Source organism: Parasteatoda tepidariorum, chromosome 11, assembly GCF_982258835.1.
Source record: "Parasteatoda tepidariorum strain Cologne lab strain chromosome 11, Ptep-v5.0, whole genome shotgun sequence".
NCBI classification, from domain to species: domain Eukaryota; kingdom Metazoa; phylum Arthropoda; class Arachnida; order Araneae; family Theridiidae; genus Parasteatoda; species Parasteatoda tepidariorum.
This window is the reverse complement of record NC_141765.1, coordinates 61615221-61629395: the sequence shown is the minus strand read 5'-3', so window position 1 is coordinate 61629395 and position 14175 is coordinate 61615221. Positions and strand designations below refer to the sequence as shown.

The 14175-nt window shown below is 30.9% G+C and overlaps 1 protein-coding gene across 1 annotated transcript in view; it reads left to right on the top strand.

The window, feature by feature from the left end:
* The window catches only part of LOC107446646 (uncharacterized), a 222840-nt gene that overhangs the window by 147723 nt on the left and 60942 nt on the right, over positions 1 to 14175 (top strand). Inside the window, exons 9-10 of the mRNA XM_016061338.4 lie at positions 2673 to 2811; positions 6947 to 7014. Of these exons, the coding sequence (XP_015916824.3) occupies positions 2673 to 2811; positions 6947 to 7014 (207 nt within the window). The remainder of the gene's footprint in view (positions 1 to 2672; positions 2812 to 6946; positions 7015 to 14175) is intronic.

Genomic DNA, 14175 nt, shown 5'->3' with positions numbered 1-14175 from the left:
ACTACTAGATATAAGTCAATGAGGGATGGGTTTTACTCAAACTTCGAAACTCCTTTTTCTCATTTATTATCCAGTGAGGAATTCTGGAAATGGAACTGGAAAATCAAAAGAAATTTCGAAGATACATTTACATTGGCTAAAAATTTGGAAAAAAGAGGAAGGTTAAATCAAAAGAAAAAGAAATAAATTACTCATGACGAAGAGAAAAAAAAATACTTAAAAAGATTTTAAAAAAAAGCTTAAAAAATATGAGGAAAAGATTAAACAAAAAATGATCGAATTATAATAATAATAAAAACATCATCAGATTACACAATGATAAACATTCATAATTTAGAACGGACTATTAAACTGTGAGAAAAAAATGAAAAACATTTTTTTAAATTATGTATTCAAACATATTTTACTTTCCATTCCATGACTGAAAAAAAAGTAACATTTTCCACATTAACTATGGTTATATGTCGTAATTCCAAGAAAAATCTTGTTTTTAGACATTTGTGTGGCCTATGGGTTCCTAACGAGCATCAAACATTATCAAAATTAAGTGTTCATTCTCTGGAAAATTTAGTGTTTATTCACTGGTAAGAATTGTTCCTTCACTTGGTCATCTTACTACTTATTATTTAAACCACCAAAAGCTTAAAACAATATTATGTAAGTTATCTAACTTTTTTTACATAATTTGCATTTAATAACAAATATGTCGACACCATCATTTAGCTAAAATTACAAATTTTGAAATTTTTATAAATTTTTTTTAAAGGCAAGCTAAGCTTAAGTGTTCCTTCATTGTTTAGTTTACCCTATAAGATGTTGAGAAATTTGCGATGTTGTGAGAGATGTTTAAAAATGTTGACTACGTATTTTTATTAATATTTATAAAATATATATTCAAGAAATTGATAAATATATTATTCCAAATCTATGCATACGTATGTATATTATTGAAATTGTATCAGTTATTGAAAAACAAAATAGAAATAAAATAATAATCACATTAAATAAGCACAATCTGGTGTATTCTATCAGAAGCACGCTTTTTTAAAACTAGGCATTTGTTGAATAAAGTGTTTTTTATTCAAAATTCTCTACTAAATTGCAAATAAATTATTAAATGACTAAAAAAGAAACATCGTATTTTATAGTGTGAAAGAAATAAAAATAAAAAGATTAGCAAACGATTATTAGCGAAAAAAATATGAATGAAATTTTACGCTACGCGCGAGAAGTCAAGTTCCTCCCAAGTTTATCACATTTTAATATTAATCGCCCCAATTAGTTATTTCTTTATTGTCGCCAAATTATTTTCTTAAAAATAATTAATTTTAATTTTTCTCAGATTCTAATAAATAAAAACAGTTGAAACTTTAGATTTTTCAATTGAAAAATATGTAAATTAATATGGTATAAAAAAATTCATACCTTATAATTCAATATTTTTTCATCCTCACTTTAATTAAATAATAAAAAATAATAAATAATTATTAAAAATTATTTTTTGCATGAAATTATCTTTGGGTAAATGAGTTTTATGAGTGGGTGCAATTTTTTTTGAATTGCTTCATTAGTTTTGAAAATATGACTGAAAACGCAAAAAGCGAAATTAACATTAAGGGGTACGAACTTTGAATCGCTCTCCTGACCAAACTATGGGGACCACATTTCCCAGATTGCGGCTACCCCCTATATTTTGAAGATAAGAAATCCAAATATGTAAAAAAAAATGCATGTTTATTCAGAGAAAGTACGTTTTTGTGTCTGATTTCGTAACTTAATTAATAGTTAGCACTAATTAATTAGCATATTTGAGGTCACCCCCAGGAACCATTAAGATTGAAACTTAGTTCGTGAAAATCCGATCATTAGAACGAAAGTTATTCAGGGTGATTCGTTTTTTTTTTGCGGACTGTACAACAAATAATAAGAGTAATACTATTTTATAGAGCGGTGATGGCTCAGGGGATAGAGCGTTCGCCTTCCAATGAGGTGAACTGGGTTCGAATCCCAGCGATACGATTCTGGTCGATACGAATTCCGCATCCGACTTGCACCGATTAGAGTGCTGACGTAAAAATATCCTCAGTGGTAGCCGGGTCATGATTCAGCGTTCACTTGTCGTCACGCTAACCGAGGGAGACTTTCTTGGTTTTCCTTTTAATGTGACGAAAATGCGGTTTAGTTCCATCAAAAACTCCTCCACGAAGGCAAATTTCTCCCAATACTTGATCCAGCAGTTCCCTTGTCTTCTGGATTGGGTTCAAAATTACAAGGCTACGTATTTGAATATTAGCACTCGTAAACTCGAAAATTGGGTCGGTTGTTCAGCAACTTTTATAAAATATAAAATAAAAAAATACTATTCTATAATTAAAACAAAATTAAGCATGGAAGAAGGCTTTTTTGTACTAACCTAATTTTTATATCTTTAAAAGTTTCAGAAACATTACGGAAACTTTTTGCAATCATTAGTTAACTTCTTCAATATAATGTCTCATACATGAAATATTCAGGGATAAATAGTTGATAAATTTAAATTTTGAAGTTTTAATTAAAAATAAACGAAATAATTAATTGAAATCTATCATTAATGTTACTCCATATAATTGTTAGTGCTGAAATTAGTTTAATTTGTTATTGTATATATATTTATACACAGATTTACTTTTTAGAAAGGAAAATTGCCCGATTATTACAGTCAGTATCCAGAGCATTTGAATTTGGAAGAAGTTATCAAAAGGTGTCACAAAGTAAATGCTAATTATCTCGCAAATACTGCAAGCAGAATAAAAGGAAAATCTCCAGTTAGACGTAAGTTAAATTTTATTTAAAGTGTAAATTAATTAATTCAAAGCTGATCTCCCCAAGTATTATGGTTTACCGAATATTCTGACTTTCAAAATTATAGTTCTTACTACCTTATATTTAGTAAAAAGCGGAAAAGTAAATGAATGCGAATGAATATTTTTTATGCAATGCTGTTAGGCATCTTGATAAAGTTATCGAATATTGCTATATTTAGCAAATTTTTATTGCATATTTAAAATCTTATTTTATTGCTAATTTTACTTAAGTAATTTTAAAGCACTTTGGCAAAAATTACCCTGCTTTTAGGTTTATACAACAGAATAAAACTTTAAAAGGGCGTAGCAAGGGAAATAAATAAAAACATTACAAACTGTCGCTCATCTAATAATGCATTAGCATTAAATCTCCATGCTTTAATTATTAAAAACATAATTTTCAATAGGATCTATCAGGAAAATAATTTAAGTTTAAATTTCAATTATACAGCTAGTAAGAAAAAAACTCAAACAACTATCATTTACTAATGAAATATTAAAATTTTATCGTTGTAACAACTATTATGATAAGTTTTGTCTGTCAAAATCATTCTGCATCTATTATTGTCAATGTTTTACAAATTACCTCATAATTATGAAACTGCCAGTGTTTTTTTACCAGTTAAATCTATTTCTAATTTTCAAAGTATTATGACACCATATCTTTCAGTAGTTTGATTATTATAAAAATATCCTTCATTAATTTAAAAATTGCCATTAATAGCCAGTTTTTAATAATCTGAGAACTATATTTGTGGGTTCTTCGATATTTTTGAATTATATTAATGTATTCTTCGATATTTTTGAATTATATTAATGTATTCCTCGATATTTTTAGCATTATTAATATATTCTTCGTTATTTTGAGAATTACAAACACATATATTTCTAGAATAAAGATATTTTACAAGTTTACCAGTAATGATGACATTGAATATCTTAAGCTCTTAGCAAAAATGTGTAAGGTAGGTTTTTTTTAAAGGAAATCATAAAAAAACATATGGCCTTACATATAGCTATTCTTTACTTTTTGAAATAATTTCTATATACGATCATTTAATGCATATTTTAGAAAGTGTTTTGAGTTTTGGAAAAATAAACATAAGCTCTTTTCCTGTAACTCAGGCAAACTTTATGAAACACGCATTTCATTTTCTTAGCAGAAAGCAAATCTTGTTATGATATTCTTATGATTTTAACTCGTAATTATTAAGAAATTTGAAAACAAAAGATTCGGAGAAAAGATGGAAACTAAGCCCTTAAAATAAGGACTTAGTGTAGAAAAGACCAGCAAAAAGTTCTCGTAATATTGAATTTTCTTCAAAATAGCGTAAAATTCAAAACTGGAACATATAAGAAGCTTATACTTTAAAAACAAGTTTTCTAATATAATTGGCATTTTATTTCCTAAAATAGCAATGTTTATGAGACATTAAAAAGCTTTATGTATGAAAATTCCACATTTAAATTTATTTCTTGTACTTAAGGATTTTATTTACCGAAAGTTAGGTACATTTCAAAATCAATTTTCGTTGAATAAATTTGTATATCTTAATTTAGAGCTAATCGCTTCACTTTTTGAAAATGAATATTTGATGTTTATTTCTGTTATAGTACATTTTTATTAGAATGCTTATTAAAAAAATGTTTCCCCTAAATCTAAATTTAATTTTGTTTATATTTTCACATCAAACTACAGATCTAATTTAATGGTTCAGCAGCAAGTATATATATGAATTGATTTAAATGTTTATTTTGGAAAAAAAACTGTTTATTATCAATATTTATGCGTTTTTCTTAATTAAAATTTCATATGGTCTGTCTTTGGTTTTAGAACCAATTTCACACCTTTTGACGTCACTCATTTTGACCAGGTTTTTACTGTTTTTAACAATTTTTCCACTTTTATACCCTATTTGAATAAATGAGCATCGCAGACTTTTTTTTTGCTTCAAACCTTTTGTTTTCAAACCACAGTGCTGATGTAAAATATCCTCAGACGGATCATGGGTTAAAGTCCCCTTGCCATCAGGCTAACCATGAGAGATTTCGTGGTTTTCCTCTCCATGCAATGCAAATGGAGTTAGTTCCATCAAAAAGTTTTCCACAAAGGCAAATTTCTCCTAATACTTTAAACAGGAACGAGTGGTTCTATTCTATAAGACAAATAATGCACATTCAAATCATATTAGTATTTTGCGAAATTTAATAAATTCAAAAACTTACCCTTTAATTCATCAATATGCACGTTACCTTAATTTATATTTTAGCAGCTAAATGTTTAATTTATTATGTTGATAACAAAATTAGAAACAGTTTATAAACTACGTCTCCAAACATAAGAATTTAAAAAAAAAAGAAATTAAGGATAAATATTTATTACTATTTTTGTCACGAAATTCAAATTTATTTCCTTACAATTCATTAATAAGGATTTTTTTTTAGATATTAAAAAATGGAATACTATGAAATAGTATTTCTGAATCTTACACGCATAATTTGTTGTATAAAATTGTGGTAGTTCATTTAGTTTGTTTCCAAACGCAATCATTTCAAAATATATTTCCTTTAAACTTTAAAATGTTCTTCAATTTTTTTGGGTGACGGCCAACTAAGAAATGCTTGTAACTGGCACCTGTGAAATTAATGGACATAATTTCATATATTTTTAAATTTGTAGAAACACAGGGTAGTTATTAAGAAACTTCCTTCATATATGCACTTTTAGCGATCGTTTTAATAAGTAATAAAAAAATTTTTTTTTATTCAAAATATTGGTCCAGGATCTTAATGATCAATAACAATATTAAGCTCTAGCTGTGACATGGAATTAATTTTGAAAGGCAACACCCATTTTTGTTTTTCCTGAATATTACTCTCATGATTCTCGAATATTACTCTCATGATTCTCGAATATTACTCGTATCAAAATATTATACTTTTTGACGAGAATAACGGCGGCGCTAAATTGGGATGTACAAAAAAAGTACTTTTTGAGAGTAAATTTTTGATGGTAAACTTTTGAAAGTAAATTTTTGATGTGTTAGATGTTCAGCTTTACTGAATGCTTTTTGTCAACAGTAGCCATGGTGGCTCAGGGGATAGAGCGTTCGCCTTCCAATGAGGTGAACCAGGTTCGAATCCCCGTGAAGGCTGATCGATACGAATTCCGCATCCGGTGTGAACCGACTACAGTGCTGACGTAAAATATCCTTAATGGTAGAGGGATCATGGGTGAGAGTCCCCTTCCCCTCAAAATTGCAAGGCGAAGTTGAGTCGTAAGCCAAAAAATTGGATCGGCTGTTCAACGACGGTTATAAAATAAAATAGGAAAGAAGAGCCGCGGTTTCTCAGGGGATAGAGCATGCGCCTCCCATTGCGGTGACCCAGGTTCGAATCTCAGTAATGGTTGTTTGATACGAACTTTGCTCCCAGTTCGCACTGGTCACAGTGCTGACGTAAAATATTCTGTCTGGTAGACTGACCATGCGGTAGATTTTTCTTATCGTCAGGATACCCGTGGGTGATTTTTGTATTTATTCTTTCCATGTAACGTGAATTCGGATTAGTTAGTTCTGTTTGAAGGCTAGTTTGTCCCAATGCTTGATTCAGGAGTTTTCTTGCCTTCTGGATTGGGTTCAAAATTACAAGGATACGTAGTTGAACATTGATAGTCGTAAACTCAGAATTGGGTCTGCTGTTCAACGCCGATTATAAAATGGAATAATATAGGAAAAAAAGAAGAAACCCAATTGAAAAGAAGCAAACAAAACTCAGTTTGTGTTTTGGGTGCTTCTTTCTCTCTTCATCCCTGCATCATCGCTTTTCATGCTAAAAATAACGCTTCAATTTAATGTATTCAGTTTACCATAAAAATTATGTTTCGAGGGAAAAAAATGAGCATTTTGTTTAAAAAAATTAAATTTATTTACAGTAGCCATAACCACAATCTTCATCAGATGCCCCTACTTTCAAATAACATTTTCTGAAACTCTATCTCGATTGGTTAAGCGGGCTGTTCGCTAGGGCTCATGCAGATTTTTAATAACTAACTTGCTTGAATATAAATATTAATATTAATTATTATTGTTTAATTTTTTTAGAAACTCCACCTCCAAGTAACGAAAATCTAAGCAGTCCCAGATCTGAAGAAAACAATGTATCCAGTAAAGTAAGCTTATCATTTTATGGTCCTTCGTAGCATAAACAAAACAAGGTTTCAATTTAGAGAATCGTTGAATCTAGAGAAAAAATTAATAATCTTAAAGGGTATAATTATAAATTTAAAAAATATAGTTGTATTTAGACTGTCAAGAAATATGGATCTTCTCATTTTTAGAACACTACACTAAAAACATATCTATATAATACATTTATACTGTAGTAAGAGCATTATTATACAGATAAATACAGTATTTGGTACACTAAAGTTTAAAAACATAGTAACTGCTGAAAATAAATATAATTTACAATAAATATTTCTGCTGACTTTAAAGGAGTACACTAAACCAGATGTTGTTAAGTCTTAATAATAAGGATTTTTCAGATTTTCAGAATATCTAAATAGCAGTATTTATGTATTGTTTAAGAATCTGGTTGACTCAATCAATCTTTTTATTATCAAAAGCTTGCTTTTCCATAAGAAATTGAACTGCAAATCATCTTAAAACATGTATTTTAATTCAATAGAGCACCAAGCCATCGGTGACAGATTAAATTTACAAAAAAAAAAAAAACAACTTAAATTTCGTCCAATCTTTTACTGTAAGCCTATTTCTCTTAAAGCACAAGAAAAACATGGTTAAATATTTCATCATAAGCATAAATTTGAGAAAAGTCAACGACTAGCTTTGAGCCTTGATGGCTCAGTGGTTAAAAGCATTGAGCAATCATTTTGAAGGATTGGTTTCGATGGCCAGAGGAGATTGGAGGCAACATTTATTTTGAGGTAATTTTTCACCAAAAGCTTGATTCCCCATTTCTCAGAAACATTGGTCTTTAGAATAACTTTTGATTTAGTTCAACGTTTAATTACAACAATAATGCTTCTAAGAGTAGCACCATATTGGTGCAACTTGACACTATAATAGTCAGTATATTGACATTGAACCATATCTTAAGCAATATATTAAAAAAGAATAAAATAAAAATCGGGAAAATAAAGTAACTATCTTTTCAACATTTCCTTTTAAACATGTTACCAATTACAAATAATTGTTCTTAAGCTGAAAGTCGAGAAGGGCATACAAAAATATGTAATGTTCCTTTGTATATTCATTACTTGTAATGTAAGTAAAAGTGCTATCATGTATGGTAATAAGCTCGTAAATAAATATCTTGAAAAACATTAGCGTTAGAAAATAATAAATACCGATGTGCAAAATTTTTTTTCTTCCGAAAACAGAGTGTAAATGTTCTCAAAGTGATGGGGTTTTTAATTTGTTTTCTCCACAAAATTTCATTTTTGTACTTTTCCAAGTATTTTAATTCGTTTTTTGTTCCAGAAAAAACAAAATTATGATTTCTAAATGGAGAGTTTTTTTACGACATTCGTTGATTGATTTAGTACTTAATTTGCGATGAAGAATATTAATGAAGTTATAACCAAAATCAGCATAACTTGAAAAATACTGATCTATAGTGAGCCAAACATCGAGATTTGAATTTATGTTATTAATTTAATGGAGTGAGACAGCGCGAATTGAAACTCTTATTTTTAATATTTATAATGATAATATATAATTTGCTATTCATGTATCTTTATTTTTTTAAATTTTTGTCTTTTACGATCTTTCCATCTGAACAAATCGGAAAGAAGGAGAGTCATAAGTATGCTATTCAATAGAATTCAAATGTTGTTGTTGTTGTCGTAGGCCATTAAGGCAAGGGGATGCAATATATGGTCAAGAATTCGATTTCTGCCACACCATACATCACACCCGTTTATAGGGCGGAGTCATTTATACATCCATTCATTCAACCACAGATCGTAATTTTGATCTGAACCAGAGAACGATCAATCCTTAATTCAGTGCCCTTAGAGGTATAATTTCTTATGGGAACATGGAGGATTTTGTGACCCGACAGATTTAACGTGCACCAGTCACCATATACTATACATGTCTTCAGTCGGCTGGATTCGAACTTCCGTTCTCACAGACGGAAGTCTAGTAAAATTAAGATTGCATGCTGTGAAAATTTTTTTCTCAAAATTAAATGAATATGTGTCAAAATAGCTCCCAAGCATATAATAGTCGAATTTGAACAAATTTTTGAGAACTCATTTGAATTCATTCTTGAGCAAAGTGCAAGTGGAAGGAGAAATGTGTGATAGTGATTTCGTTGTGTGTCGAAAGAAGAATCTATGGGTTAGTAGTAGGATGCTCCAGCCACGAGAGTTGTACACACTAGTACAGGGATACAATGGTTGCTTCATATAATGGTTGCCGCAATGGCGTAGCTTGCGATACATATTTACAATTTATACGGTACAAAGAATTGTAGTTTGGAAAATGTAGTCCTACTAGGTTAGTTAAGGTATCGATAGTTTAAATTACTTTTATCCTTATTTTCTATGTCTTTATAACTTTTAAACGAATGAAATATATGTCAGGATGTGTCATTGCGGTGACCACTCTATAAAGCTTCCTTACTCTCCCTGGACTGGAATGTACAACTATGGTGGTTAAATCACCTTACTATACGAATCTGGAGATCCTTGAAAAGATCCTGGAGCTGGAGGTTATTCGGATGAATCCTGCCGGCAGTCAACACATTTCACACATTTCTCCCTCCATGTGCATTTTGTTCAAAAATGAGTATATTGTGTTTTCAAATTCGAAAATTAGTTATTTCGGAGCTATTTTGACACTTTTATACTTATTTTTGAGTAAACCTCTCTACAGTATATTTCGTACAATGTATTTCGGAGGTTTATGTAACATTTTCAATTATATTTCTTTTCAGTTATTAAAGTAATAAGAACATGCGAATGCAGTGCGATAACTCGAAAATTTCTTTGCTTAAACTTCTTTTTTTATCTATTTAGAGTGCATAATGATTTATTATGAAAGAAGTTTTATCTTTTTTTTTGCTTCAGAATGAAGTAAAAGCTAAGCTAACTGAAATATGCACTAAAAATATTGACTCAGCACATTTAGTGCAAAAGCGTTAAATATATCGAATTTTGTTCTTTCGCTTGCCACTGAAATACACTGAATAAGTGTAAGTATATAATCCTTTTTAATAATACTAATTGAATAATTCCCGAATCAACAAAAAAGTATTTTTTCATGACTACTGAAATCTTAAATTTAATATTGAAATTTTAAGTTTTTTATTTTTTCGAAAAACTTTATTTATTCTCATAATTATTTCTTTCATCCAATTATTTTTCAGTTTTTATGTCTTAGCTCTGTAGAAGGTATTCTAAAGTAAGCAGTTAGATGATAAAGTTTACAAAAAGAATGTAAAATTATTTAAAATTATTTAACTTATTTTTGAGTAAATAATTAACTTACATCATAAACGAATTTAAGTAAATCCATTAAAAAAAATAATTGCTGATGGTAAGCAAAATAAACTAGTTTAAATGAAACAGTTTTTATTCGTTCTAAAAATACAAAAATTTCCCATGACTTCAATTCAATTTTACGTCATTGTAAACTCAATATATACCAAACTTAAAAATTCTCAAAATCCTTATTTCTTAGCTTGTTTTTTTTTTTAAATAAACTGCTGTTTGTAGAAAATGCAACACCATGAAAGAATCATCAGAATCAAATGAAATTTAATGCAGAAACGACTTGTACTGATACAAATAAATGATGAAATTTTCGAAACAAATTAAGCGTCCGAAATCAGTATTTGGTGCAGCCACCACGCGCTGCAATAAGTGCTGCTATACGACGTGGCATGGAGTCAAACAGATGTTGAATATCTGCTTGAGGAAGAGAATTCCATATCGCTTGTATGCGCAACCAAAGTTCGTCTTTGGAAACTGCAGGACGCGGATCACGAGTGAGACGCCGACCAACCATATCCCACACGTGCTCAATAGGCGACATATCCGGCGAATAAGCAGGCCAAGGAAGAAGTTGCATGCGTTGTGCTGAACAGAAGTCTCTAACAGTCCGCGCAACATGTGGGCGTGCATTATCCTGCTGAAAGATAGCTCCAGGGATGCCTTGAAGGAAAGGAACGACTTCGGGCTGTAGCACTTCACGGACGTATCTGTTGCTATTGAGATTACCCTCAATTCGTATCAAATTGGATCGTCCATGATACGAAATCGCACCCCAGACCATAACTCCGGGTGTTCGACCACTATGTCGTTCAATAATACACTCAGGAAGGCAGCGTTGACCGGCATAACGTCTAACACGAACACGGCCATCATGGGTCCACAAATTGAAGCGTGATTCATCTGAAAAGACAACTTGGTGCCAATCAGCTCGCCAGTCTCTGTGCTCAAGAGCCCACTGCCGACGCAGCCGTCGATGATCCGCCGTGAGGGGAATCCTGTATAATGGCACCCTTGCACGCAATCCACGGCGCAGCAGACGACGACGAATTGACGAAGCCGACAATTGTACACCTGTAGCAGTAGACCAATGTGCTGCCAGCTGCCTGGAGGAAGCTGTGCGATCATTCACCGCCATGCGGAGCAGGTGTCGATCATCGCGCTCTGACGTCACCTTCTGTCGTCCAGTGCCTGTTTTTCGAGTTGTTCGGTGCTCGTCGGTCCACTGCTTCCAAACTCGCATCACTGTGGAACTGTTCCGCTGCATACGAGCTGCTATTGCGCGATAGGAAAATCCTCCTTCTCGAAGGCCGATTATCCTCCCTCGTTCAAACTCCGTAAGTTGCTTGAATTTCTTATTCTTCCGTCGTGGAGGCATACTCAGGTCTCACTAAACGTTTGCCACTAACAAATAATCATAGACTATTTTCAACGTCCCGCTACAGCACTTTATTTATACGCTTTCAGCATCAATTCAGAGGGCGCTGCGCGCGCCACGCACGCGCGATGGCTCTGAAACTTTATTAATTTGCATAATATCCTATAATTGACATTTGCTGCGAATTTCATTTGATTCTGATGATTCCTTCATGGTGTTGCATTTTCTACAAACAGCAGTTTAGGAAGGATACAGAAATAATTTATGTGTGCATTCATTAGGTAAATGTGTTTTTTTTAAACATGAGCAGAAACTGAGTTAATTTATTCAGACAATAAAAGAATAAATCCTTTGTCCTTAAGCTCTTCCTTTCAAAAGGAATGGAATAATAAAAGATAACTTAAATGATCCAGGCAGTTGCTTATTTCGAAACAAATAAATTACAGGCGATTCCTGGGCAGTTAAGTAAACTGCATTTATTGCGGTCATTATCTTTTTACTCAAATGATAAAGAGAGATTTGAATTATAAATAGTTTAAGAGGAAATTAGAAAATAATGTTTAAAAAAAAAGACTCATTCACATTATTTATATGTACTTCAGTTTGTATTTAGCTCTAAAATAAGTACTGATGCAATTTCAGAAATTTGCATTTATTTTAATTTTAAGTACTAAATTGGAAGAAATTTATGAAGCAGAACAATTATTTCACTCTTCAGTGTCTTAATGTTTTTGTGAACTCTTTGAATCGTAGAATATTTTTAAAGTGAGATGAATGCGATCAGTTAAAGCATTTTAATTGTGCTTGTGGAAATATTAAATAGTTTTTGAAGAGTCAAATCTGAAATTAATAACCAAATTAGAGAAAGAGGATATTGTAATAGCTTTAAACCAGATGTACTTCTGATTTCAAAATTTCACTTTAGCTCTTGCATGTTTCTTTATTTATTTTAAGGCAACAAAATTAGAATTACAATGTAAACGCATTTAGAAATAACTGCAAAGATTGCAATGGGATTGAATTAAAAATAATTTTGTTTTATAAATAATCAAAGTTTTTAAATATGTGAATAATAAAGTTGATTAAAACGCTTTTATTTTTTTAAACATTTTTCATAGTGCAGAAAAGCTATGAGTTTTAAAAAAAAACAGAGAAATTTGTAGGGTTGCAAAGTGCTTGAATTTTCCTTTCACGATTTTTCCAAATTCCCAATTTTTCAATTCTTTTGTTAAATTTTTCAAATTGTTTCGATAAAAATTAACAAATAGTCTTATAATTCTTCGAAAATAAAAGTTAAAATGTATCGATAAGAGAATAGATACAGGATTTTTTTTCAGTTACAGCTATGAATGGTAAAAAAAGAGAGAAATTTAACCAAAATGTTTTGAAATTTAATAATAGCTGTTCACAAAAAACTCAAAAATTTTTAGTTTTATTATTATTTTTTGTATCAGTTCTTCTTAATTTTTTTCGTTCCCAATTTTCAAATGTTTCTATTTCAAATCAATTCTATGTCAGTTAAAGTTAAAATGTATAGATCAAAGAGTGGATAAAGAACACTTCGAAATTATTTTCTTTATTACCGAAGTGTCTAAAATATGGGAAATTTTAGCGAACGAAACGAAAAAATAATAAAAAAATTAAAATTTCAATTTTGGGATTTGTCATTTTTTAATCCCTGTTAAATATGCTCCCGTTCAATATTACATTAAATGATATAATGATAGTAAAAATCCAATTTATTTTTAATTAAATATTTTTTCCAAGTTAAGAAGACTGCGTATTGATAAAGTTAAAACAGCAGTTTTTTTGTTGAATAATTACTATGGAAGCATGCTTTGAAAAATCATAATATCGTTCATAATGCTGAAACCTTAATTTCAAAATTTCATAAATTTCATTGCACCATATTATAATTTGACTTGAACAGAAACATTTTTCAATTTACCATCCTATTATGTTTACAGAAGGTTCTCACCGTATTATGGTTCAACGTTGAACCGATGTTTCTGAGAGAGTAAGCTATGACTGATTTAGGAGAGAGGCATGTTGCAATGTTGTATGAGAGGCTTATTGCATGTTGGGAGAGGCAAGGACTTGAGGGCATGGTCTCAGATCTATACACTTTTAAAGAGGGACTGAAGTTCGATCCCCGGTAACAACTTGAAGCCCACCCAGCTTGAAATCAATGGGTACTAGCTCGTCTGGGAAGCAAAGGCGGCTGGTGAGCAATGCCGACCACATTGCCACCAGCATGCAGTTTGTGATGAAATTGGAGAGTCTTAACCTTCATGATCACCCAGGCCCACAATGGGTTGCTGCGGGAATGCTTTACTTTTACAACATATAAAGCAAAATTAATATGACATAAAATTTTAAACTCTTGTTTCGGTACTGTAACGCAGTTCCTTTTTCGGTGTTGAAACCTAGAA